The sequence below is a fragment of the Anopheles coluzzii genome, chromosome 2 (genome assembly GCF_943734685.1).
Source record: "Anopheles coluzzii chromosome 2, AcolN3, whole genome shotgun sequence".
In the NCBI taxonomy this organism is placed as follows: domain Eukaryota; kingdom Metazoa; phylum Arthropoda; class Insecta; order Diptera; family Culicidae; genus Anopheles; species Anopheles coluzzii.
The window spans coordinates 17,175,768-17,201,427 of NC_064670.1; the positions used below are offsets into that span (position 1 = coordinate 17,175,768).

The 25,660-nt window shown below is 44.3% G+C and overlaps 5 protein-coding genes across 7 annotated transcripts; 3 read left to right on the forward strand and 2 right to left on the reverse strand.

Annotated features, from left to right (window-relative positions):
- The first annotated feature begins 366 nt into the window (after window positions 1-366).
- Window positions 367-5,591, forward strand: LOC120949554 (cytochrome P450 4c21-like). Its single transcript, XM_040366934.2, has 5 exons — window positions 367-964; window positions 2,810-3,065; window positions 3,727-3,853; window positions 3,949-4,185; window positions 4,273-5,591. Exons 1-5 carry the CDS (start codon window positions 622-624, stop codon window positions 4,849-4,851), a joined length of 1,542 nt encoding a protein of 513 aa, XP_040222868.2. The 5' UTR covers window positions 367-621; the 3' UTR covers window positions 4,852-5,591.
- Window positions 5,592-5,703: 112 nt separating this feature from the next.
- LOC125906724 (uncharacterized) lies at window positions 5,704-7,932 on the forward strand. 2 transcript variants are annotated; one of them, XM_049606953.1, is made up of 3 exons: window positions 5,704-6,432; window positions 6,501-7,601; window positions 7,678-7,932. In XM_049606953.1, the coding sequence occupies exons 1-3, from the start codon at window positions 6,244-6,246 to the stop codon at window positions 7,879-7,881; spliced, it is 1,494 nt and encodes a 497-aa protein (XP_049462910.1). In that variant the 5' UTR covers window positions 5,704-6,243; the 3' UTR covers window positions 7,882-7,932. The 2 variants fall into 2 exon arrangements, with proteins under 2 accessions (XP_049462910.1, XP_049462911.1); XM_049606954.1 differs by having other exon boundaries at window positions 6,507-7,601.
- On the reverse strand, window positions 7,914-13,867 carry LOC120949559 (uncharacterized). Its single transcript, XM_040366942.2, has 11 exons — window positions 13,484-13,867; window positions 13,132-13,390; window positions 11,297-11,423; window positions 11,052-11,219; window positions 10,404-10,981; window positions 10,243-10,246; window positions 9,307-9,826; window positions 8,983-9,238; window positions 8,799-8,925; window positions 8,571-8,720; window positions 7,914-8,504 (listed from the first exon to the last, which is right to left on the reverse strand). The coding sequence occupies exons 1-11, from the start codon at window positions 13,833-13,835 to the stop codon at window positions 7,914-7,916; spliced, it is 3,132 nt and encodes a 1,043-aa protein (XP_040222876.2). The 5' UTR covers window positions 13,836-13,867.
- Window positions 13,868-16,826: 2,959 nt separating this feature from the next.
- LOC120951994 (uncharacterized) lies at window positions 16,827-19,196 on the forward strand. 2 transcript variants are annotated; one of them, XM_049606956.1, is made up of 3 exons: window positions 16,827-17,694; window positions 17,769-18,863; window positions 18,940-19,196. In XM_049606956.1, exons 1-3 carry the CDS (start codon window positions 17,506-17,508, stop codon window positions 19,141-19,143), a joined length of 1,488 nt encoding a protein of 495 aa, XP_049462913.1. In that variant the 5' UTR covers window positions 16,827-17,505; the 3' UTR covers window positions 19,144-19,196. The 2 variants fall into 2 exon arrangements, with proteins under 2 accessions (XP_049462913.1, XP_049462912.1); XM_049606955.1 differs by having other exon boundaries at window positions 16,828-17,694; window positions 17,763-18,863.
- Window positions 19,183-24,572, reverse strand: LOC120952004 (uncharacterized). The gene is made up of 11 exons (XM_049606998.1): window positions 24,144-24,572; window positions 23,792-24,050; window positions 23,434-23,560; window positions 23,189-23,356; window positions 22,541-23,118; window positions 20,954-21,006; window positions 20,568-20,885; window positions 20,244-20,499; window positions 20,061-20,187; window positions 19,840-19,989; window positions 19,183-19,773 (listed from the first exon to the last, which is right to left on the reverse strand). The coding sequence occupies exons 1-11, from the start codon at window positions 24,493-24,495 to the stop codon at window positions 19,183-19,185; spliced, it is 2,979 nt and encodes a 992-aa protein (XP_049462955.1). The 5' UTR covers window positions 24,496-24,572.
- Window positions 24,573-25,660: the final 1,088 nt, after the last annotated feature.

The window sequence follows — 25,660 nt, forward strand, 5'->3', positions numbered from 1 at the left end:
GTTTGATCACACACACACGTACATCACTTACCCATAAGTAGCTCAATCGATCGCTTTACATAATGCGCGACACATGTCACAAACCACGCAGAAAGCTTCGATTTCGTACCGAACGAAACGGAGGGCGTCGCCGCAGGACAAGCTGCGCGGCTCCGAACGCGCACCGAACCGTTTCACCGTCGCTGTTTTCCTCGAGTGGGGAAACTCTGGTCTGGCTGGTGGCGCGTACGCCTCTTCTTTATCGTTTACGGTACACGCACTAGCACTAGTTTTCCGCCTGCCTCACACCGCACCGATTTGTACAATTGCATGAAACGCAGTAAGGACCGCTTGCACCGCGTGCCGGCACCGTTGGGTTAGTGTGGGGCATTTTTTTTTTCTTTCTTTCTCATTCTTCTCTGCTGCCTTGGATTGCAGGCAGCTCCGTCGGGTGCAAAGGGTTGGGAAAATTGCCCTTCCCTTCTGCGAACGGACGGTTGCCTGCGTTACGTCGATTTATTCTGGGGGCTCGCTCTGAACGGTTGGAAATACGCTTTCCGCGCATCAGTTTTCCTTGCAATCCCGTCGAGTGCAGGTCGGTGTTGGCCGGTTAGTTGCGTGCGTGCAGTTTTCGGAGCAGCGATGATAACGCTTCTGTTGCTAGGTTTTGGCGCCCTGTCGCTGTACCTGTACTGCAAGATCAAGTTTAAGTTTGCGGAAAAGATTCCATGCGTTGAGCCGCTGCATCCGATTTTCGGCAATGGGCTGGAGTTTGCGCAGAAAAATTCGTACGAAATTTTCAAAAGTCTCACGCGTGCCTACAAGGATAATAAGCGCATCTTCAAGCTCTGCTTCGGACCGATCCCGGTCATCTGTCCGACGCATCCGGATCTGATACAGAAAATTATGACCGAGCAGGCCAGCATGGACAAACCGTTCGTGTACGACTTCATGCGCGTGGACCACGGATTGCTAACGGCACAGTGTAAGTTTTGAAAGATGTGTGTAGGTTTCCTTCGGGTCATGCAGTTTCTGGAAAGTTCTCATGCTTTTTCGTTAGGTGTGTTAAGCTGTGTTAGGGTTGTGAATGGCCCAAAGGGTAATTGGAAGGTTGAAAAGCGCTTGCCACTATTAGCATTCTTTCGGATAGGACGGAGCTGTAGTTAGTTTTGGTAGCATCAAGCTCAAACATTAAAATGTAAAAAAAGAACACAATTCTTATGAATTCTATTATAATGAAGTTAATTTTTTGTGGTGTAAAAAATGCTGATATGCTGAATGATTGAAAGAATTATCGATTAGATCTTTTAATTTAAATTTCAACTATTTAATTTGTGCATTTCAAACCATTATTATTTGTTGGCTCCAAATCGGTCCGTTGATTCGCGTGTAAATAATTACATTGAACTACCTAGCAAAAAAATGATTATATGGAAATAGAATCCAGGAGGAAAGGTACAAAAAGGCCGCATTGGTTGAAGTGAATTTCAATGAAGATAAATAATAAACTACTCATCTCAATATATACACTCTTCATCAAGGAAAATTAAAGCAAATTATCGCAAAATATCTTGTCAATTGACCACCTTGTTCGCACGTAATCATACAATTTGACGAAACATGTTACATATATCTGTATGTTTATTTATTTATTTATTTATTTATTTATTTATTTATTTATTTATTTGTTTCATTTCGAAGAACTCAATTCAACTGCGTAAAACAGAACGATACTATGAAAAGAATCTAATTCTTCTTTGACAAAACAACCGTTATTTGTCAAGGCCTGCCTGTACCACTATAGGGCTTGGCTAAATGTGTCTTTTTAATTACCCATAGCAGTGCCGTCCCACGTATGAGGGGCACTGTCCATAGGAGATTTGAACCCATGACGGGCATGTTATTAAGACGTTCGAGTTCACGACTGTAGTACGGGACCGTCCCATAAAAAGTACACTTTCACCATACACCACCATAAAACAGTGCTGGGGAATCAATCCAGTTTTTTTACACAATATACCGCACTGCCCATCTCTGACAAATAGCTGAAATCCAGTTTCTGACACGGATTATCAACGCTATCAAGGAGCACTTACGCACTGCTGTTACGTATGTAGAGAATGAGGTTTGCACCATTTATCGAAGCCGCCAATGTTCGTCAAAGACAAGTTTTCACTAATGCTTAGCTATAACTTTTGCTTTGTTAACCTGATTGTAACATCCTTTGGGGTGATATAGGGGCTACTAACGGTCGTATAGTAGTTACTTTATGCTCATTACTTTATATGCTCATTATGAGTTCAAATCTTGAATGAACCGAGCGTAAAACTGACTATCCTGCTATGAGTGAACCCAATATGTCGTATCTTGCCAAGTCCATTAGTAGCTGGCTTCAATGACCTTCGATCGACTACGGTTTTATTGCGCCAAATAAGTAGAGTCAACTAAATGTGAAGCGTATTGCTACGCATCAAACCACATTTAGTTGCGTACAAATCAAGCATAATCTTCCTTTACTAACAACTCATAGTAAAAAACTGTCACAACAGTTTATCTCACCAAACTAGTTCGTATAGGTTTGTGAAAGGAAATGAAGGCGAGCAGCATTTGGCGATTGATTTTATTGCTACGGCCAATTACGTGAACCGTAATTCACCGTCGTTTGATGGGGTTCTTGCAAGGAAAACTGCATTGCTGGACTGGATTTTCATTTGCAGTAAAAGATTTTATGACAGTTGGCGTGAGATAAAGTGTTGCTTCACAGCTACTTTGTGCATGATTATTGCAATACTTCACCATTAACACAACTCTAAAACCATTCCCCCAACAGACGACGAATGGCGCGTGCATCGGAAGGCACTGAATCCCACGTTCAACACGCGCATCCTGAACAGCTTCATACCGATCTTCACCGACTGTGTGGCGAAAATGATCGCCAACATGGAGAAGCACGCTGGGGACGAAAAACCGATCAATGTGCTCGAGTTCACCTCGCCCTGTACGCTGGAAATGATCTGTCGCACTTCACTCGGCGGGAAGGTGCTGGAACGGGAAGGCAAGCAAGAGTTTATCGAAGGGCTGGAAATGTAAGTGAACACAGTTAGTGTATTTTTGTTTTATATACCACTTCAAACAACACCTAGAGGTGCATTGAAAAGCTAACGTATTTAGTGAAAGGGAATGGATGCAAGTACCATTGTTTCGGTGAAGATAGCGATCTCGATACAGTTTGAATTGAAATGATTTATGACCGTCCTATTAGCATTAGTGTTATTCCACTCAGCAGTGAGTTTTAGAAAGAATACTACGCAATCAAAGCGAGTAGCGCCAGGTTAGATGAATCCACTATCATTGAATCTAGTTGATCTATTGCATATGATTTTATTTTTTTTTAACATTTGCATTGCAACCGTTGTTTGCTAACAAGCATTGTTCAGCACATCGCAGCTATGAGTCAAAGATTAGCTTGCTATTTATTTATATCATTCATTTTATTGTGTATTTATAGCAAAGTCTCTTTGTTATGAATATTTTATTTTTAGCAACGTATTCGTTATATCTTAACATATGTGTTGTAGTTTCGAGAACCGCCCAGGAGCAGTTAGGTACATGAAGACTGAAGTGAAATTAATAGAATCAAACTTGATAGATAAGAAACAAACACATGATGTTTGCTGTTTTCTATCAGCCTTACCCCAGTTCAATCAACTTACCAGTTCTCGTTGGCATTCGGTTTTCCCTCCACAGTATCCTTCACAATGTAGGCCTTCGTATGTTCAACGCAAATCTCTACCCCGACATTGTGTACAGGAACACACGCTTCTACAAAGCGGAAATGGACGCCCGCAAGATATGCTACGCTTTTACGGACAAGGTAAAACTCGGCAGCGATTTTCTCCTCCCTCGATTGTTCTAGAAAAAATGCTCATAGTAAGAATTGGAAAACACTACCATGCAAAACTCCCACAGGTAATTCGCGAAAAGCGTGCCAAGTTCGAGGAGAAGCTGCGCAATGCGGTCGACAGCAATAACAACAGCACGACGGCCGACGAAAATGGCAACGTCGTCTTCGCCGACGAAGAAGACGATATGCTGAGCTACAAGAAGCCCCAGATCTTTGTCGACCAGCTGCTAACCATACCGAACGATGGTAAACCGTTTACGCACGAGGAGATTACCGATCACATCTACACCATGATTGCAGCGGTAAGACAAAGTGTTTTCCCATTTGTCTTGACCCTGTGTCTAATGGGTGTGTTTGGCTACTTTTCGTTTGTTTTGTCGATTTTGCAGGGCAATGAAACATCCGCCACCCAAGCAGCTCATGCCTGCCTGCTACTGGCCATGCATCCCGAGATACAGGACCGAGCGGCGGCCGAGATTTGCGAGCTGCTGGCCGATGACGTCGAGTACACGCACGAAACACTGAAGCAGATGGAATATCTGGAGCGCGTGATCAAGGAATCGCAGCGGCTCTGCCCGGTGGCGGCCGTGTACGGGCGCAAAACGATCGGCACAATCCAGCTGGATGAGTACGTCATCCCGAAAGGATTCATCCTGCTGCTGAACGTGTTTGCGCTGCACCGTCAGAAAGAGTTCTGGGGCCCGAACGCGGACAAGTTCGATCCGGACCACTTCCTGCCGGAACGCGTCAAGGCAAGGCACCCGTACGCCTACCTGCCGTTCAGTGGCGGTCCACGCGGCTGCATAGGTAGCCGCTACGCAATGATGAGCCTGAAGATTATACTGTCGCAGATACTGAAAAACTATCGGCTCACCACCGACATACCGTACGAAAAGATGGACTTTAAGTTCAAGGTCTCGATGCATCTGTCCTTCGAACATTTGGTCAGACTGGAACGGCGGGTCTAGTAGTGCTTCTAGGGTCGTGCCAACCACTCTTAGAATTCGATCATCACTTTCGACTCGCATTCGACCATGACACACGTGTGTGTATGTGTGTGCCTTAGTGAAACTTTATGCTTGGTAAATGCGTAAAATCGAATCATACCGTTTTGACGCTTCTCGAACAGGCGATACCGCGGCGAAACAATCAACCTAGACGAGCATAGTCATGTTATGTAGTGAGTGGGTGTTCGTATAACTTCCCCCTAGCAGTGCATGCGCTTTGAATGCAGTCGAATGAAAATTATACACCCAGATGGAAGGCGCGAACGTGCGATGTGTTTATTGTTCAATGCTTTTTTTCTGTTACATTTTTCATTTGTGTAAGTGTAAGCAACACGCAACAGAATGCGGCTTCAACTCACACAACCAGACCCAAATGAATTCGATCATTCTATGATTGAGCATTCTGTGTTTACAGATTCGTTATCAAAATCGGAAGTACGTCGGAGCAACAGATTTCAATGTTTGAGTTGCGTGTACTTCCGATAATGAGATGCAGCTTCCTTGTGATGATTGTGATATTTTTTCTGCAAAAAAAACTCGTTCAGCTTTGATCCAGGTTTGATCGAAATGTAGATTGAATATATTGGAAAACAATGTATCGTTTATTGGCCAACTCCGTTCTTTCTGAATAAAAAAATTGAAAAACAAAGCAAACTGTATCTATAATTATACAGCATCAATAAAAATATATTTTAAACATACATCATAAACCCATAACCAAACAAATTTGTTACATTGCCGCGTTCACTTTTACTTTCACACCGCAAATGTATGATTTGAAGCTTCTCTCGCTTATTGGATTTAGATAATTGTTGGTAAACTCCGCCCCGCTATCGAATTAGACATGCTCATTTGCAAGTCAAGTAGGTTAAACTCTGGCCAACGGGCGTTGTATCAATATTAGCAACAACGATCACACACACGTGCGAGCCTTTTACTGAAGTGTTTGAACGCGCTAGCATAATGGAGATGGTGTGCTTTTACACAATTCACTGGACGGTTACTAAACAGCGTTTAAAAATTATCCAACCATGACAACAAGGTGTCTGGTACAAGATTCACCTTCTATTCCAAACTTGTGTACAGCAAATGTTGTGTTTACCTAAGAACTTATCCATTCCCAATGCTTCGTATCGATTTTATAAGGAAATTGTGAAATAAAGCAATCACTGTAGATACATACAAACCACACTGATGCTCCACCAGAAACACTCACTGAATAATGACAATTGCTCATGATGAGTTTCGCATTAAATACATCCCAAACCACAATAGCTCACGTTTGCACCACTCACCGTTACACTTTCGTTTCGAAATGTGCAAGTAATTTCTAGCAACGCGCTAGATGATCCTATGATATTATCAACCACCCCTGATTGCATGATGTCGATGCAGCATTTGTTTCCGGAAGTCACTACCGTTCCATCAAAACTTGATTCACTGGTGACAAGCCGGCCCACTTTACGGTTGAGCAGAGCACCAGCCGCAATGGATCACCACAAACCATTCTCCGTATTGCTAGTGCTGCTGCTACATGGAAGTGTAAGTTGTCAAGTCGTAATTCTACAATTCTTCAATGAAAAGGGTGCCATAATTCCTTCCAATTTTAGCTACAGGCATACGGTACCATATCTCCCAAGGTCATCGCACTGCAGCAAGTGCTCTCCAGCGAGCTACAGACACTGGAACGTAACGCACTGCTTACGGGTCCGTTGCACGCCGAATCATCCTCCGATGGAAGTGCGATTAGTCGCCTCCGAAGAACGTTTCACGAATTCGAACGTCAAAATCAGGAAAGTATTACTGCGATTTTGAGAGTACTGGCACTGATCGATCATACGCTGGAGAACACCATTCAAGACTGTGAAAAAGTGTTCCATCTTCCGTCGCTCTACAGTGAGAATGTATTGTTTCGCGACGTTACCCGACCGCTGCTGCTGCTGGTGGAACAGCTCTGTCAGCAGATAACCTTGGAGGACTTTGGTCAGATAGAGTCATCGTTGGAGGCGGTAGAACAGGCGGCCACCCATTACCGATCCCGGTTGGATGAGACGAAACGCAGCATGCAGGTTGTGTTGGACGAGCTGGATCACATTATGGGAACATTCTCAGCCCCATTACAGCTGAATGCGCTGTTCGATCAAATGGAACAGGTAAATGCAACAATCCGTAGTTCGATTGCAAGGGCGACAGTCAACTTGCTCGATAGGCAACACGCTATCAGTGACATGATACTTCCCACATCCGAGGGGAATAACGATATGTTTGTGATTGTTGAGAGCTTTATGACGTTTTTGGCGAACGAAACCGATATTTTGGCGGAGGATCTAGCCGAACAGCTGGACGATTGGTTCAATGAAACGACGAACATGATTAACATCGTAGCGGAAGAAGTGTCCGCCATACCGCAAACGCTAATGGAAGCTCCCATCGAAGCGTTTCTGAGGCAGGAAAGCTCACTCAAATGCTTGGCGGAGTACATCAACAAAAAGGCTGTGGAGAAATTGTGGATTGGATTGGATCGAATTCTGCAGTGCTTCCACGTTGGCAACGACACCGAGCGCCCGTTTGAAATGGCGAAACAATTGCTCAGCTTAGCGGACAGGAACATTCAGCTCACTTTGGAAGAGATTTTGGAGTGTCACCAGAGCACTTTGCGCGTCGGTTACGATGCGAAGGTTTATGACGAGATGGCAAGCTGCTACGAAATGGTGAGCATGCATATTTAGTAGCTGAACCAAATCACCAGAACTGAACAATTTTACCACCAATTTGAACTCTTTTCAGTCCAAACCGATTCTGGAAGCAATGCAGGAGTACGTTTACTCGAAGATGGATGAGATTTACTTCCATGTTGAGCTTTCAATGTACTTTAACGAGCTTAAAATGGAATCGTGCGTTTACTATCGGGCGAGAGAGATGATGTTGGACGTGTCCGAGGTCAACCAACGCTATCGAAAGTGTAACGAAGAAGGCCAAATAGAGTTGTAAGGAATAAATGATGGAACATATTTATAATTCCTTTAATCACTTTCAACTCTACGCTCGAACCGTATTAAGTATCCCTGCTCCTGCTTTAGAGCTATATCGAACCGAAACTGCATCTGCTCCATAGTTAGCTCGGTGTGGAGCTCATATCTCCGAATGATCTTGCACAAAATAATCTTCATAATCTGCATGGCGTACCGTGAGCCAATACAATTGCGACTCCCTGTGTTGAACGGCATAAAGGCACAGCCCATTCTATTCTTGCAACGTTCGGGCAGAAATCGGTCGGGATCGAACCTCTCCGCATCGGCACCCCAGAAATCCTTTCTGCGATGCAGTGCAAATAAGCTCACGACTACCGTTGTACCGCGCGGAATCAACTGTCCTTCGACTGTTAGGTCTTCTTGGGCTTCGCGCGCCACCGTGGCGCCCGGAGGAGCTAGCCGTAAGCTTTCCTTGATCACACACTCCATGTAGCTTAGTTGTTTCAGCTTTTCCTCGGTAATGGGCTCATCGGCAGTGTAAAACACATCGCGCAGCTCTTGGTACAGCCTTCTCTGTACTGCAGGATGCATCGCAAGGAATAGGCACGTGTGACCGAGCGAGTGTGCCGTCGTATCGTTACCCTTGAAAGGAAAGGCGTCAATCATTAGAAATTATAGGAATATACATCTCTTACGTCTGCTACATACAGCACCGACGATGGAGTAGATGTTTTGTACGATTTCTGTATCCGACAGTGGACCGTCCTCATTCACCGAAAGCAATCGATCCAACATGGCTGGCGAATCGTTCGCTTCGTAGAACTCATTTTCTAAGGCGCTTCTACGGGACGCAAGAACCTTTGCAAAACAAATATTTTGTTAGTAGTTTTTCTCTACTGCTTACACCAAACTAAGCAGAAACAGCATACCACCTACCTTATCTACTACGCTATAACACGCCGCCCTGGAAGCGGATTCTATTTTGCAATTGTTTGTATGCTTGTAGACCCAGTCGATGTGGTGCAGTGCATTTATCGCTCGAGCAGATATCATCTGAAATAATCTATGAAAAAAAAAAATACCGATGCAAGTGTGCTGATGCATCCGCATGCGTACTCACATGTCTAAATTGTTTAAAATATGCTTCGCCTCCCTCTCTTCTACTACATTCGCTCCCAGGGTAGTGGAAAATATCACATTAAGCAAACACTCGCTCAAAACTGGTGCCAGCGAAACTGTTGAATCATTCGCCACCATTGCCTCTAGCTTGGACATCATATTTTCCGCACACATTACGAACAACGGTAGCGCATTGGTCACCTTGCTCGTGCTGAAGGCAGGGCTCATCACTTTTCGGTACCGCTTCCAGTTTTGATCTAAAAGAATCGAATAAATTCGTCTAACACCATTCCCCTATGCATCTTCCTCAGCGACATTCACATACATTTGCGAGTCAAAATTCCCTGCTCGAGCTGCACAAAGCTGTAGAAAAATGGCTTATCCAAGCACTTTGGATGGCTCAACACCGACTCGGCCAGCACTGGATGCGAGGTGCACAGCATCAGCTGTGGTCCGAGCCAAACTTTGAACCACCGATCGAACTGGTTAAACGGTTGCACCACATTCTGGAACAGTTTGACCGGTGACTTTTCCAGGAACGATAGGCCGTTCCCTATCAGTGGATAGCAAGGCTGAGCACAGGGCACGTCCTGTGCAAATCGAGCGCGCACGACACAGGTGTAGTAATAGCAGACACACGCGGCGATGAGGAACAGTACGATTGCAAACATTCTGTTCAAGTCGACGGTTGGAATGCAACTGAATCGTAGTAGTTGCGCTACTGTATGCGCTGTAGATGCTACTAGTGGGTTAAGGATAACAAGCGCATGAATGTGTGTGCATGCATGTACCGATGCAGTGCGTGTGAAAAGATCATGATTTATCTCTTTATTAGAATGCGTACGCTAGCGCACTGCTGAGAATATTCACGCAACTGAGATTTAATCAAATCTTCAACCAGATTCTAATGTCTAACATTCACTCACGCTAAGGTTGATGTTTAGAATCTTGGTGAATTACTGGCGTGTTTTAACAAGTTTCCACTCGACATTTACACACACGAGGATTGCACGGTTGTTTCTCAACATGAACATAAATTATTTTTTTCGCCTAATTTCAGGAAGAGAGCAGCGGAGGAAAAATCGAATCATTGATTTTTTTCTGTTTTGATTGTAAAATTATTGGAAAATGTTAAACATGAAGGAAATTATACACGCAAAAATAGAATGCAAACTAATGAAACAAATGAAGTACACAAACACCCTTTTATCCTGTTACACGATGACAAAAACACATACAAAATACAACTATAGTAGATTACATTACTACCACAATGCAACGTTTTTGCTCATGTAAATGTATATTACTATTATATATTATATATTATATAGTGTAATATTACTCTCTCTCTCTCTATCTCTATCTCGAAAAACAAACACACACACAGACAAACGCTCACACTCACATACACACTGCACCTACATCCGCTTCTCTACCTGTACAAAATATTCAGACTCAAGCTTCAGCGTCAGATCGAACCGAAACTGCAGATCATTCATTTGCAGATCCGACCGAAGCCGCAACCGGCGCAGTATGCTGGACAGCATCACCTTCATGCTGAGCATGGCGTACCGCCCGCCGATACAGTTGCGCGAACCGGCACTGAACGGTATGAACACGTTCGCGCTTCTGCCTTCGCTTCGCTCCGGCAGAAACCGATCTGGGTCAAACAAGTCCGCGTCCGGGCCCCAAATATCCTTACGGCGGTGCATTGAAAATATGCTCATCACTATCAAACTGTCACGCGGTATGTGTACACCAGCTATCTCAATGTCCTTCATCGTTTGGCGTGCAATGTTCGGTCCGGAAGGGGCCAGCCGAAGGCTCTCCTTGATTACACGCTCCATGTAGGTCAGCTTCTTGAGATCCTCCACCTCAATGTCCTGATCGGGATCGGGAAACACGTCCATCACCTCGCGGTACACGCGCTCCTGTATCGCTGGGTGCATGGCAAGGAACAGACAAGTGTGTGTCACCTGAAGTGCAGTAGTATCATTGCCCTGCGGTGGAAACCATTGTTGAGCTGTTGTGGATAAGGAATGCTTTGTAACATCGATTCTCTACACTTACCGCCGCTATCATCGAGTAAATGTTGTGCGTAACTTCGATGTCGGTAAAGGGATTTCCGTTGTGCTGCGCCGCCAACAGCTGGTCGGCAAATATGAGTGGCTTTTTGTAGTCCTCACACTCATGCTCAATTATGGTAGAGTTTATGCGAGCCTTTGCCTTTTCAATTACCTATTCAATAAAGTATACAGTCCGATGAGATTATTTTTGTGAGCGTCAATTTCACTACAACCATTAAGAGGCTTTACCGTTTCGAAGAAACGATAGCAAGATGTGCGAAGCTCAGACTCCTCAATGCAGTCACGCGAGAACCGATAGACCAGCTCGATGTAATGATGAATGTTGAGCATACGTTTTGCCACCAGCTCGAAGCATCTAAAACAGCTCGCATAAAATACCGGAACAGGAAACAGGAAAATAAAGGAAAACGGGTTGTGGATAAGTAAACGACAGTAACAGGAGCCGTAAAGTATATGTGAATGGAGTAATGTAAAATTGTAAATGTAAAGTAATTTAAAAATAGCATACAGTGAAACAAAGGAAAACGGATCGTGGTTGAATGGTATATTTGTCTCTAACGGCATATTTTTATGAGTAATAAATACCGTGGCATGTCTTCAGGCCCGGACAACATTGGTTATCCAATGCTTTAAAATGTCTCCTACCGATCCACAACATTTCTCCTTCAGATATCTTCTTCTTTTGGCTCAACAACCGTTGTCGGTCAAGGCCTGCCTGTGCACCACTAGTGGGCTTGGCTTTCAGTGACTTATTGATTTCCCCCCATAGCAAGATAGTCAGTCCTACGTATGGCGGCGCGGTCTATTCGGGGCTTGAACCCATGACGGGCATGTTGTTATGTCGTACGAGTTGACGACTGTACCTCGGGACCGCCCCTAAAGTCTAAAGTCATACATACTGAAAAACGCCCCCCCTTTAGATATACAATACTTAATATTTGGTGTCGTGATCGAACATTAAAAGATTTCATTGGAACTCTTCTTCTAACCATTTTTGAATGTCCAAGAGCATGGTGTTACCTAAGGTGAAAATTCTCTCTCCCACTATTTTTCTGATTAGTGTGTTAGTGTATCAGTTTATTAGTCTCTTCCAACTCTTGCCTAGTAACATGAAATGTGTATGTATGCTGATGATATTGTTATTGTCTTTGCGTCTAACAACAGAACTGAATTACGCACAATTTTACAGGAAGGAGTTATTGTAGTACAAAAATGGTCACATTGGACAGGTTACACAATTTCACACTACAAATCCAACATACTTCAAAACTACAAGAGCAAATATCATATTCTAAAACCCGTCACATACTTGTAACTCAGCAAAACCAAGCACACGCACCGCTGATATCTTGGAAATGACTTTTGATCGCCACTTAACATTTAAAGCACACACAACACGAGTTAAAACAGAAGCGAAGAGTCGTATTAATCGTATTACCGTAATACCGGTCATCATCGCGCCTCCCGTCAAACACAACTTCAAATCATCAATGGCTGGCTTATACCAAAATTACTCTACGGCATTGAAATAGCTTCCAGGCAACGGGAAAATTTCCAAAAACAAATAGAACTACTCTACCATTCGTTACGCTGCTGGGGCTTTCGTCACAAGCCCCATAGCATAACTTCTATGTGAAAGAACTCTCTTCAAATGTGAACTTCAAACTCTCCTCCACATCATAACCGACAAGATAGTAACAGCTCCAGGATGAATTATGGAGAAAAACACTTCCCTCAGGTACCAAACTCATCCAAATTGATAGTCACTCGTGGTACTACCGCCCCTCACAAATCTAAAATCAGCCTCGGGCTAGTTGCAATAGTCTCACTGTCAACCGTCATATGGCTGAACTTGTTCTGCAAAAATACCATAACCACTATCTAATCTACACTAACGGATCAGTACACTGTTCCACTGGCTATGAAATTTACTCCAGCATCAACAAAAGTGCCATCCAAAAAAGAAGTTTATAACTAATTTACTGCTTAAAAGGGACGAATGAGAAGAATTGGCTCACAGTCTCTATAAAAAATAGTAATAGAAAATCCGACGTATCGCTTACCGGTCGACATTCTCAATGAACGTTTCCTTGCCTGGCTGCTCCATCACATCGCAGCCGATCGTCGTCCCGCACACCATTTCTAGCGTACATTTGCTTATGAAAGGGAAGATGGATATCGACCGGCCGACGTCACCCACACTTTGCTCCATGTGCTGCACCATCTGCCTGGCGCACTGCACAAACACCGGAATAAAGCTGTTCAGTATGCGCGTGTTGAAGGTCGGATTGAGCGCTTTCCGTTGTGTTTTCCACGGATGATCTACGAAGTAACGGAAAACATACACACGCATCACTTTTATCTTCCTTTTCACCAACGCTCCCACTGCCACTCCTCATCACGCTCTGTCCCTACAGTGTCCCGCAAAGATCCCGTGCTCCAGCTTCACAAAGTCGTAGAAAAACGGTTTCTCCAGACAATCGGGATGGCTAAGTACTGCATTCATGATGTCCGGATGCGAGGTAGCCAGCACCAGCTTTGGACCGAGCCATATCTTAAACCAACCATCATACTGCCGGAACGGCTGCAGTAACTGATTGAACAGATCAACGCGTGACTTTCCGATGAAAAGCTGCGCATTCCCTATAATGGGATAGTACGGCTGCATCACCGGCAGGTGGGATGCAAACCGATGGCGCTGTACAATCCACCACTGCCACAATCCGAGGGCTGCTAGCACCAAAGCCACCAACCAAAGCCACCACATCTTGTTGATCCTTACACTTGCACTGCTTTGCACTGACTGGCATGTAAACAGGGCGCTAGTGGGAATATATATTCCCCATCTATCTGGCCACAGCCAGTTCCACGGGTTCTAATAGTACCACGAGCGAACGTCGCACTGTCGCACCAAAGTTGAACAGCATTGTGCGTCTGGTTCTCGGCGACAAAACGGTGCAGGCACAATGCCGACACTGAATGCATTTGCATCTTTTTGAGACGCGTTCAACCTACGCGGGGAGAGATGAGAGGGCTGCAAATTAAATAGACCATCAACCTGTATGAACTTCCGCTAATGTTGGTTGACAGTAGGGATCAGGGTAAGAACATCGCTGCAATGATGCAAACCAAGGGATCAACAGTTGAAGGTAGAGTGTGGAGAGAGTGTGTTGCATCTAGGCAGCAGCATCAGCAGTAGCGTGCACTTGACGAAAGCAGAATTGTTGATTGCGATACAATTGCCGGTCAAGGTGTGTATCAACACATAACAAGTGTTAGTGCTCAATCTCGTTCGATTTGGGCACCGGGTTATTCATTATTAGTTTTCACGATCGAATGTGTTCTCCGCCTTTAGCTTATCAACCTGCTTGCATTATTGTAATACCCGAAGGACATATGGCAGCGGTGCATTCCGCCGCGTTTGGCGAGGAAATGTAGGCGAGTGGAAACAAATCGGAATTCATTCCAGTAGCTCAGTGTAACCAGGCAGTTGGCTTACGATAAAGTTGAATTATGATTCTGAATACCGGATTTCGCTATTTACATTTGCAAATCGAGTGCAAACTCTTTCAAGTGAGAAGGCATCGCACTGGGTGTGAAATGTAAGGCACAACCCATTAGAATATGTAACTGTAATGCATAGCTCTGAACCGGTGTAGTATTACTCTTGTGTTGTTGTTTTGCTTTCGATGCGGTAATAGTGAGCAGTACAACTAAAATGCAATCGAACTGTTTTGCGTTGCAGCAGAACAATCCGACAAGCAAATGGAAGCGGAACATTTAAAAATGTTTGTTTTTTTATTTTATTTTTTTTACTCAAATGCAAAAACTCCACCATTTGCTTATTTATGTAAGGATTGAAAAACAACGCAGGGGAATTAAGTTTTTTTACAGTTTTTTTTTCGGTAAAATCTTCACAACAACTTCCGATCGCGACTGACCGCTCCGCCCTTGTTCCCCTTTTTATAGCTATCCTATCGTTTTCTCTTTCGCACACTCCATTCTTTCCCTTCTCTTGATATCCTCATTCTTCTGAGTTTTTTTTCTTTCATAATCATTCTTAAAATGACTATAGTTTATCATCGATCAACCATGGCGATTAGTTATTTTGTACAAGTCAAGCAAAGTTTTACTTTTGAAACAAAACAAATGAAAACAAACATACTTTCAACGTATCAGCAAGCGTTTAAGTCTTTCAAACAGAAAACATGAAAAAATTCATTTCTAACACCCTGCGCGTTGTTAAACTAGATTTATTCTAAAGTTATATAGCTCGCTGGAATCTACTTTGACAGCCGAAGTCGGGGAGGCGTCCCATGGTCTTGAGATAAACAGGCCTATCATATACGTCGAACGACTGTCGAATCCGTCGGAAGCTCCAGCATCGAACGGGAGAATATTTGGAATCATATTCGCCGTTCTAGCCAATGCAGGTTTCGTCGACTTTTTTGTGCTCGTCACAAACACAGTTAGGCAAAGCAACCGGTAGACGACGTAAGAGTAAATACACTGATCCAGCACCTCTTTTAAATCAATAATTTCAATATTTTGGTTACAAATGGGTTAAATGTGAGACATATGAAAGTGTTATTGGACATGTGTTGAGTATAATTACAAATGAAGACTGCTGTGCATCTAATGATTGAATTTGCGTGTTTCCGACAACTTGAGCTGTCGACAGAAAATCACTTGAATCTGCCTCGATCGAGATATATGATACGAATTTAAGCTTCATCAACTCGGAACTGCCGGCGGAAAAGCAATTTGTCAAATGATAACAATCTGTGGAGTGAAATTTCTTGAATGCCGAACGGAATATGAAAGACATGATAGTCTAATAAAAAAAAGGAGTTGATGAGCAACGGTTCCGGTTGGCTCCAACGTTTCCGGTCGTCTCTGGACGGCTCCGACGGTTCCGACCGGCTCAGAGCGGAAACGTCGGTTTTATTAGGCCATGAATCTGAGACAGAGTAGCAATGTTCGGAAGCGATTTCGAGCCGTGGATGCGATTCCGATAACCCATCACTAGTTTGGATGCATTTGTCCTTCCGTGCGGTCCATCTGTCGTACCAAACACCCTTAGAATTCGATCATCATTTTCAACTCGCACTCGACCATAGCACACGTGTGTGTGTGTGTGTGTGCCTTAGTGAAACTTTATGCTTGGTAAATGCGTAAAATCGATTAATACCGTTTTGACGCTTCTCGTGCAGGCGATACCGCGGCGAAACAATCAACCTAGACGAGCATAACCATGTTATGTAGTGAGTGGGTGTTCGTATAACTTCCCCCTAGCAGTACATGCGCTTTGAATGCAGTTGTGAATGAAAATTATACACCCAGATGGAAGGCGCGAACGTGCGATGTGTTTATTGTTCAATGTTTTTTCTGTTACATTTTTCATTTGTGTAAGTGTAAGCAACACGCAACAGAATGCGGCTTCAACTCACACAACCAGACCCAAATGAATTCGATCATTCTATGATTGAGCATTCTGTGTTTACAGATTCGTTATCAAAATCGGAAGTACATCGGAGCAACAGATTTCAATGTTTGAGTTGCGTGTACTTCCGATAATGAGATGCAGCTTCCTTGTGATGATTGTGATATTTTTTCTGCAAAAAAACTCGTTCAGCTTTGATCCAGGTTTGATCGAAATGTAGATTGAATATATTGGAAAACAATGTATCGTTTATTGGAAAAATCCGTTCTTTCTGAATAAAAAAATTGAAAAACAAAAAAAAACTGTATCTATATTAACACAGCAACAATAAAAATATATTTTAAAAATACATCATAAACCCATAACCAAACAAATTTGTTACATTGCCGCGTTCACTTTTACTTTTACACCGCAAATGCAGGATTTGAAGCTTCTCTCGCTTATTGGATTTAGCTAATTGTTGGTAAACTCCGCCCCGCTATCGAATTAGACATGCTCATTTGCAAGTCAAATAGGTTAAACTCTGGCCAACGGGCGTTGAATCAATATTAGCTACAACGATCACACACACGTGTGCAACTTTTATTGAAGTGTTTGAACGCGCTAGCATAATGGAGATGGTGTGCTTTTACACAATTCACTGGACGGTTACTAAGCAGCGTTTAAAAATTATCCAACCATGACAACAAGGTGTCTGGTACAAGATTCACCTTCTATTCCAAACTTGTGTACAGCAAATGTTGTGTTTACCTAAGAACTTATCCATTCCCAATGCTTCGTATCGATTTTATAAGGAAATTGTGAAATAAAGCAATCACTGTAGATACATACAAACCACACTGATGCTCCACCAGAAACACTCACTGAATAATGACAATTGCTCATGATGAGCTTCGCATTAAATACATCCCAAACCACAATAGCTCACGTTTGCACCACTCACCGTTACACTTTCGTTTCGAAATGTGCAAGTAATTTCTAGCAACGCGTTCCTATGATATTATCAACCACCCCTGATTGCATGATGTCGATGCAGCATTCGTTTCCGGAAGTCACTACCGTTCCATCAAAACTTGATTCACTGGTGACAAGCCGGCCCACTTTACGGTTGAGCAGAGCACCAGCCGCAATGGATCACCACAAACCATTCTCCGTACTGCTAGTGCTGCTGCTACATGGAAGTGTAAGTTGTCAAGTCGTAATTCTACAATTCTTCAATGAAAAAGGTGCCATAATTCCTTCCAATTTTAGCTACAGGCATACGGTACTATATCTCCCAAGGTCATCGCACTGCAGCAAGTGCTCTCCAGCGAGCTACAGACACTGGAACGTAACGCACTGCTTACGGGTCCGTTACACGCCGAATCATCCTCCGATGGAAGTGCGATTAGTCGCCTCCGAAGAACGTTTCACGAATTCGAACGTCAAAATCAGGAAAGTATTACCGCGATATTGAGGGTGCTGGCACTGATCGATCATACGCTGGAGAACACCGTTCAGGACTGTGAAAAAGTGTTCCATCTTCCGTCGCTCTACAGTGAGAATGTATTGTTTCGCGACGTTACCCGACCGCTGCTGCTGCTGGTGGAACAGCTCTGTCAGCAGATAACCTTGGAGGACTTTGGTCAGATAGAGTCATCGTTGGAGGCGGTAGAACAGGCGGCCACCCATTACCGATCCCGGTTGGATGAGACGAAACGCAGCATGCAGGTTGTGTTGGACGAGCTGGATCACATTATGGGAACGTTCTCAGCCCCATCACAGCTGAATGCGCTGTTCGATCAAATGGAACAGGTAAATGCAACAATCCGTAGTTCGATTGCAAGGGCCACAGTCAACTTGCTCGATAGGCAACACGCTATCAGTGACAAGATACTTCCCACATCCGAGGGGAATAACGATATGTTTGTGATTGTTGAGAGCTTTATGACGTTTTTGGCGAACGAAACCGGTATTTTAGCGGAGGATCTAGCCGAACAGCTGGACGATTGGTTCAATGAAACGACGAACTTGATTAACATCGTATCGGAAGAAGTGTCCGCCATACCGCAAACGCTAATGGAAGCTCCCATCGAAGCGTTTCTGAGACAAGAAAGCTCACTCAAATGCTTGGCGGAGTACAACAACAAAAAGGCTGTGGAGAAATTGTGGATTGGATTGGATCGAATTCTGCAGTGCTTCCACCTTGGCAACGACACCGAGCGCCCGTTTGAAATGGCGAAACAATTGCTCAGCTTAGCGGACAGGAACATTCAGCTCACTTTGGAAGAGATTTTGGAGTGTCACCAGAGCACCTTGCGCGTCGGTTACGATGCGAAGGTTTATGATGAGATGGCAAGCTGCTACGAAATGGTGAGCATGCATATTTAGTAGCTGAACCAAATCACCAGAACTGAACAATTTTACCACCAATTTGAACTCTTTTCAGTCCAAACCGATTCTGGAAGCAATGCAGGAGTACGTTTACTCGAAGATGGATGAGATTTACTTCCATGTTGAGCTTTCAATGTACTTTAACGAGCTTAAAATGGAATCGTGCGTTTACTATCGGGCGAGAGAGATGATGTTGGACGTGTCCGAGGTCAACCAACGCTATCGAAAGTGTAACGAAGAAGGCCAAATAGAGTTGTAAGGAATAACTGGAACTGAATGGAACATATTTATAATTCCTTTAATCACTTTCAACTCTACGCTCGAACCGTATTGAGTATCCCTGCTCCTGCTTTAGAGCTATATCGAACCGAAACTGCATCTGCTCCATAGTTAGCTCGGTGTGGAGCTCATATCTCCGAACGATCTTGCACAAAATAATCTTCATAATCTGCATGGCGTACCGTGAGCCAATGCAATTGCGACTCCCTGTGTTGAACGGCATAAAGGCACAGCCCATTCTATTCTTGCACCGTTGGGGCAGAAATCGGTCGGGATCGAACCTCTCCGCATCGGCACCCCAGAAATCCTTTCTGCGATGCAGTGCAAATAAGCTCACGACTACCGTTGTACCGCGCGGAATCAACTGTCCTTCGACTGTTAGGTCTTCTTGGGCTTCGCGCGCCACCGTTGCGCCCGGAGGAGCTAACCGTAAGCTTTCCTTGATCACACACTCCATGTAGCTTAGTTGTTTCAGCTTTTCCTCGGTAATGGGCTCATCGGCAGTGTAAAACACATCGCGCAGCTCTTGGTACAGCCTTCTCTGTACTGCAGGATGCATCGCAAGGAATAGGCACGTGTGACCGAGCGAGTGTGCCGTCGTATCGTTACCCTTGAAAGGAAAGGCGTCAATCATTAGAAATTATAGGAATATACATCTCTTACGTCTGCTACATACAGCACCGACGATGGAGTAGATGTTTTGTACGATTTCTGTATCCGACAGTGGACCGTCCTCATTCACCGAAAGCAATCGATCCAACATGGCTGGCGAATCGTTCGCTTCGTAGAACTCATTTTCTAAGGCGCTTCTACGGGACGCAAGAACCTTTGCATTCCAAATATTTCGTTAGTAGTTTTTCTCTACTGCTGCTATACACTAAACTGAGCAAAACCTACCTTATCTACTACGCTATAACACGCCGCCCTGGAAGCGGATTCTATTTTGCAATTGTTTGTATGCTTGTAGACCCAGTCGATGTGGTGCAGTGCATTTATCGCTCGAGCAGATATCATCTGAAATAATCTATGAAAAAAAAAATACCGATGCAAGTGTGCTGATGCATCCGCATGCGTACTCACATGTCTAAATTGTTTAAAATATGCTTCGCCTCCCTCTCTTCTACTACATTCGCTCCCAGGGTAGTGGAAAATATCACATTAAGCAAACACTCGCTCAAAACTGGTGCCAGCGAAACTGTTGAATCATTCGCCACCATTGCCTCTAGCTTGGACATCATATTTTCCGCACACATTACGAACAACGGTAGCGCATTGGTCACCTTGCTCGTGCTGAAGGCAGGGCTCATCACTTTTCGGTACCGCTTCCAGTTTTGATCTAAAAGAATCGAATAAATTCGTCTAACACCATTCCCCTATGCATCTTCCTCAGCGACATTCACATACATTTGCGAGTCAAAATTCCCTGCTCGAGCTGCACAAAGCTGTAGAAAAATGGCTTATCCAAGCACTTTGGATGGCTCAACACCGACTCGGCCAGCACTGGATGCGAGGTGCACAGCATCAGCTGTGGACCGAGCCAAACTTTGAACCACCGATTGAACTGGTTAAACGGTTGCACCACATTCTGGAACAGTTTGACCGGTGACTTTTCCAGGAACGATAGGCCGTTCCCTATCAGTGGATAGCAAGGCTGAGCACAGGGCACGTCCTGTGCATACCGAGCGCGCACGACACAGGTGTAGTAATATAGGAATGCACAGGCTCGGTCGAGTCAGTGGCTCACGTGCTGTTCCAATGTCCGAGATTTGTAGAAGTCCGGCGCGACCTACTGGAGCTGGGAACGGACGGTCCCATTACCGAGGAGAACATCGGGCGGAGGTTGCTGCAAAGTTCAGATTCTTGGACCCGAATCAAGGAAGCGGCACAACGCATAACCACAGTTCTGCAGCTGCGCTGGAGAGAGGATGAGGCAGCGATGAACGCGCTTATCAGTTCCGCCTCCGAAGAGGCGACAGTCAACGCAGAACAGGCGCAGGACGAGGCTGCAGTACGACGAGCGGCCCGAAACCGTCAAATAAGGGCCCGTAGAGCTCGGCTACGCGCGGAGCAGCTTGGCGACATGGAACTGGCGTCCGCGTTACGACTTTTGTACATGCCAGCAGCCAGCGATGCAGCACCAGCCGAAGCCACACCAGCACCAGTAACAGCAGCAGTAGCACCACCGACACCACAACGCAACCGGAGGCGAACGCAGAGAAGGGTCGGACAACAACAACTATCCGACAGTCGGCTGCAGGGTCACACAGCGCAACTTACTGTGGAAATGGACCAGCGCCAAGCTACGGTGACACCATCGTCACCGCCACCATCGGGCGAGAGACAGGAGAGGCGTACTGGCCTAACACCAGAAGAAGAAGCAGCCGTTACCGCTCAAGTAACATCAGGGCGCTAAGAGAGCTGCTCAAGGCACAGAGGATGACTCCCACGCGAGTAACGGAAGGGCTTAAGCTAGGTCAAAAGGTTTTTTTTTCTCATAAAGGATGAAGGCACAATAGTGTATAAATGCGTAATAATAATAATACTAATAATAAAAAAGGAAGGTCCAATCGGACGGTCTTATCCGGTGGGTAAATCCCTAACGGGTAACCCCCATCGGAAGGTGCGCGCAGTTGTATGTTAACTATGTAAATTTTTTGACAAATAAACTGCGGATACATTAAAAAAAAAAAAACAGGTGTAGTAATAGCAGACACACGCGGCGATGAGGAACAGTACGATTGCAAACATTCTGTTCAAGTCGACGGTTCGAATGCAACTGAATCGTAGTAGTCGCGCTACTGTATGCGCTGTAGATGCTACTAGTGGGTTAAGGATAACAAGCGCATGAATGTGTGTGCGTGAATGTACCGATGCAGTGCGTGTGAATAGATCATGATTTATCTCTTTATTAGAATACGCTAGCGCACTGCTGAGAATATTCACGCAACTGAGATTTAATCAAATCTTTAACCAGATTCTAATGTCTAACATTCACTCACGTTATGGTTGTTGTATAGTATGTTGGTGAATTTCTGACGTGTTTTCACAAGTTATCACTTGACATTTACCCACACGAGGATCGCACGTTTGTTTCTCAACATAAACAACGGAGGAAAACTCGCTTTTGCTCGATTCTCTTTTTCTATCTCTCTCTTTCTCTCTCTATATATATATATATATATATATATATATATATATATATATATATATATATACATATATATATATATATATATATATATATATATATATTATATATATATATATATATATATATATATATATATATATATATATATCTCTATCTCTCTCTCTACCTCTCTCTCTATCTCTATCTCTCTCACACACACACACATACCCATACACACTGCACCTACATCCGCTTCTCCACCTGTACAAAATATTCAGAATCAAGCTTCAGCGTCAGACCGAACCGAAACTGCAGATCATTCATTTGCAGATCCGACCGAAGCCGCAACCGGCGCAGTATGCTGGACAGCATCACCTTCATGCTGAGCATGGCGTACCGCCCGCCGATACAGTTGCGCGAACCGGCACTGAACGGTATGAACACGTTCGCGCTTCTGCCTTCGCTTCGCTCCGGCAGAAACCGATCTGGGTCAAACACGTCCGCGTCCGGGCCCCAAATATCCTCACGGCGGTGCATTGAAAATATGCTCATCACTATCAAACTGTCACGCGGTGTGTGTAAACCAGCTATCTCAATGTCCTTCATCGTTTGACGTGCAATGTACGGTCCGGACGGGGCTAGCCGAAGGCTCTCCTTGATTACGCGCTCCATGTAGGTCAGCTGCTTGAGATCCTCCATCTCAATGTCCTGATCGGGATCGGGAAACACGTCCATCACCTCGCGGTACACGCGCTCCTGTATCGCTGGGTGCATGGCAAGGAACAGACAAGTGTGTGTCACCTGAAGTGCAGTAGTGTCATTGCCCTGCGGTGGAAACCATTGTTGAGCTGTTGTGGATAAGGAATGCTTTGTAACATCGATTCTCCACACTTACCGCTGCTATCATCGAGTAAATGTTGTGCTTAACTTCGATGTCGGTAAAGGGATTTCCGTTGTGCTGCGCCGCCAACAGTTGGTCGGCAAATATGAGTGGCTTTTTGTAGTCCTCACACTCATCCTCAAAGGCGGTAGAGTTTATGCGAGCCTTTGCCTTTTCAATTACCTAATGAATAGAGCGTACAGTTCGTTGTGATTATTTTTGTGAGCGTCAATTTCACTGCAACCATCAAGAGGCCTCACCGTTTCGAAGAAACGAAAGCAGGATGTGCGAGTCTCAGACTCCTCAATGAAGTCGCGCGAAAACCGGTACAGCAGCTCGATGTAATGATGGATACTGACCATGCGTTTCGCGATGAGCTCGAACCATCTGAAAAAACTCGCACAAAACGTCGAGACGGCAAACAGGGAAACAAAGGAAAACGGGTTGCGAGTAAACAGTAAATGAGTAAACGAGAGCAACAGGAACCGAAATGTAAAAAATAGCACACAGAGAAACAAAGGAATATGGATTGTGGTTAAACAAACAGGACAGCATCAGGAAACAAAATCTTAAAATAGCTAACAGGAGAACAGGTTGCAGACCATTCGCATCGCTTACCGGTCGACATTCTCAATGAACGTTTCCTTGCCTGGCTGCTCCATCACATCGCAGCCAATCGTCGTCCCGCACACCATTTCCAGCGTACATTTGCTAATGCAAGGGAAGATGGATATCGACCGGCCGAGGTCACTCACACTTTGCTCCATATGCTGCACCATCTGCCTGGCGCACTGCACAAACACCGGAATAAAGCTGTTCAGTATGCGCGTGTTGAAGGTCGGATTGAGCGCTTTCCGTTGCGTTTTCCACGGATGATCTACGAAGGAACGGAAAACAAACACACGCATCACTTTTATCTTCCTTTTCACCAACGCTCCCACTGCCACTCATCATCACGCTCTGTCCCTACAGTGTCCCGCAAAGATTCCGTGCTCCAGCTTCACAAAGTCGTAGAAAAACGGTTTCTCCAGACAATCGGGATGGCTAAGTACTGCATTCATGATGTCCGGATGCGAGGTAGCCAGCACCAGCTTTGGACCGAGCCATGCCTTAAACCAACCATCATACTGCCGGAACGGCTGCAGTAACTGATTGAACAGATCACCGCCTGATTTTCCGATGAAAAGCTGCGCATTCCCTATAATGGGATAGTACGGCTGCATCACCGGCAGGTGGGATGCAAACCGATGGCGCTGTACAATCCACCACTGCCACAATCCGAGGGCTGCTAGCACCAAAGCCACCAGCCAAAGCCACCACATCTTGTTGATCCTTACACTTGCACTTCTTTGCACTGACTGGCATGTAAACCGGGCGCTTGTGGGAATATATATTCTCCATCTATCTGGCCGCAGCCAGTTCCACGGGTTCTAATAGTACCACGAGCGAACGTCGCACTGTCGCACCAAAGTTGAACAGCATTGTGCGTCTGGTTCTCGGAGACAAAACGGTGCAGACACAATGCCGACACTGAATGAATTTTCATCATTGCAAAGTAAATGATCTTTGGAGACACTGCAAATTAAATGAACGTCTTTTAGTATGAAATTTCATACCACCCGAGAAACATTTCCTACACCTTTTTACACTTAAACTTAATCTTTAATGTCTTAAAGATGATCTATTATGAGCGTACTAAGCCACATAGTTTAATACGTCTTTTGAAGGTGATAAACAGTCTTTAAAGTTGTAAAACCTTTAACCTCTAAACGTTCTGAAGATGCTTATAAGACTATATGTAAAAACTAAAATTAAGGTTTTGATGGCTGGCTTTAATCAACCTGCAAACGTGTGCTTAAGCATGCTTAAGAATTTTTTTGTTTGGGAGAAAGGCATCAAGATCAACTGATCTTATAAAATGTAAATTAAGTATTGGATGAAAGGAACTCGGAACAGACTATACAGACTGTACCCGAGATACGCTATTAACGCAAAATGTGGAGAAACCGAGAATTTCTAATTTCAGCGTAAGTTGTACTTCCTTGTTCCTTGATTTAATTAAGATATTTAATTGTTTCGAAAGTGAAATTTTCATGTCATATATTTCTACTCATAGACGAGCGATTTCAACAAACAAATATCCAGTCAACATTTAGCAATCAATCAGAAACATTATTATAACTTCATTATCATGACTTCATTACCATCCCAAGAACATATCTATCAATATAAGCAACAATTTTGGTTTGTTATTTGTGCTTCACATCCTAGAGGTCTAGAAAGGGTTATAACTAGTAGTCTGAACAGAGTTATGTAGATGGGCCCTTTCAGTCATAAGTGGATTTTATTATAGTCTTATAATGTCATAAAACACACCCCTATGAAAAAGTAAGACCAAATGAAGAAGGTTGAACACTTCCCACTTTGATTATCGAAATATAAATTGACGGGCGGAATAGGTTAAATTTCCAATATGTAATTCAAACA

Excerpts from the sequence above, each read along its gene's own strand:
- LOC120949554 (XM_040366934.2), top strand. The coding sequence starts at position 622 with ATGATAACGCTTCTGTTGCTAGGTTTTGGCGCCCTGTCGCTGTACCTG. Across the intron at positions 3,066-3,726 it reads TTTATCGAAGGGCTGGAAAT|TATCCTTCACAATGTAGGCC; the intron begins GTAAGTGAACAC and ends TTCCCTCCACAG. Across the intron at positions 4,186-4,272 it reads TCTACACCATGATTGCAGCG|GGCAATGAAACATCCGCCAC; the intron begins GTAAGACAAAGT and ends TCGATTTTGCAG.
- LOC125906724 (XM_049606953.1), top strand. The coding sequence starts at position 6,244 with ATGATATTATCAACCACCCCTGATTGCATGATGTCGATGCAGCATTTG. Across the intron at positions 6,433-6,500 it reads TGCTGCTGCTACATGGAAGT|CTACAGGCATACGGTACCAT; the intron begins GTAAGTTGTCAA and ends TTCCAATTTTAG. Across the intron at positions 7,602-7,677 it reads TGGCAAGCTGCTACGAAATG|TCCAAACCGATTCTGGAAGC; the intron begins GTGAGCATGCAT and ends AACTCTTTTCAG.
- LOC120949559 (XM_040366942.2), bottom strand. The coding sequence starts at position 13,835 with ATGTGGTGGCTTTGGTTGGTGGCTTTGGTGCTAGCAGCCCTCGGATTG. Across the intron at positions 11,220-11,296 it reads GCTATCGTTTCTTCGAAACG|GTAATTGAAAAGGCAAAGGC; the intron begins GTAAAGCCTCTT and ends TTTATTGAATAG. Across the intron at positions 10,982-11,051 it reads TTTACTCGATGATAGCGGCG|GGCAATGATACTACTGCACT; the intron begins GTAAGTGTAGAG and ends TTTCCACCGCAG.
- LOC120951994 (XM_049606955.1), top strand. The coding sequence starts at position 17,506 with ATGATATTATCAACCACCCCTGATTGCATGATGTCGATGCAGCATTCG. Across the intron at positions 17,695-17,762 it reads TGCTGCTGCTACATGGAAGT|CTACAGGCATACGGTACTAT; the intron begins GTAAGTTGTCAA and ends TTCCAATTTTAG. Across the intron at positions 18,864-18,939 it reads TGGCAAGCTGCTACGAAATG|TCCAAACCGATTCTGGAAGC; the intron begins GTGAGCATGCAT and ends AACTCTTTTCAG.
- LOC120952004 (XM_049606998.1), bottom strand. The coding sequence starts at position 24,495 with ATGTGGTGGCTTTGGCTGGTGGCTTTGGTGCTAGCAGCCCTCGGATTG. Across the intron at positions 24,051-24,143 it reads CGGAATCTTTGCGGGACACT|ATCATCCGTGGAAAACGCAA; the intron begins GTAGGGACAGAG and ends GTTCCTTCGTAG. Across the intron at positions 23,357-23,433 it reads GCTTTCGTTTCTTCGAAACG|GTAATTGAAAAGGCAAAGGC; the intron begins GTGAGGCCTCTT and ends TCTATTCATTAG.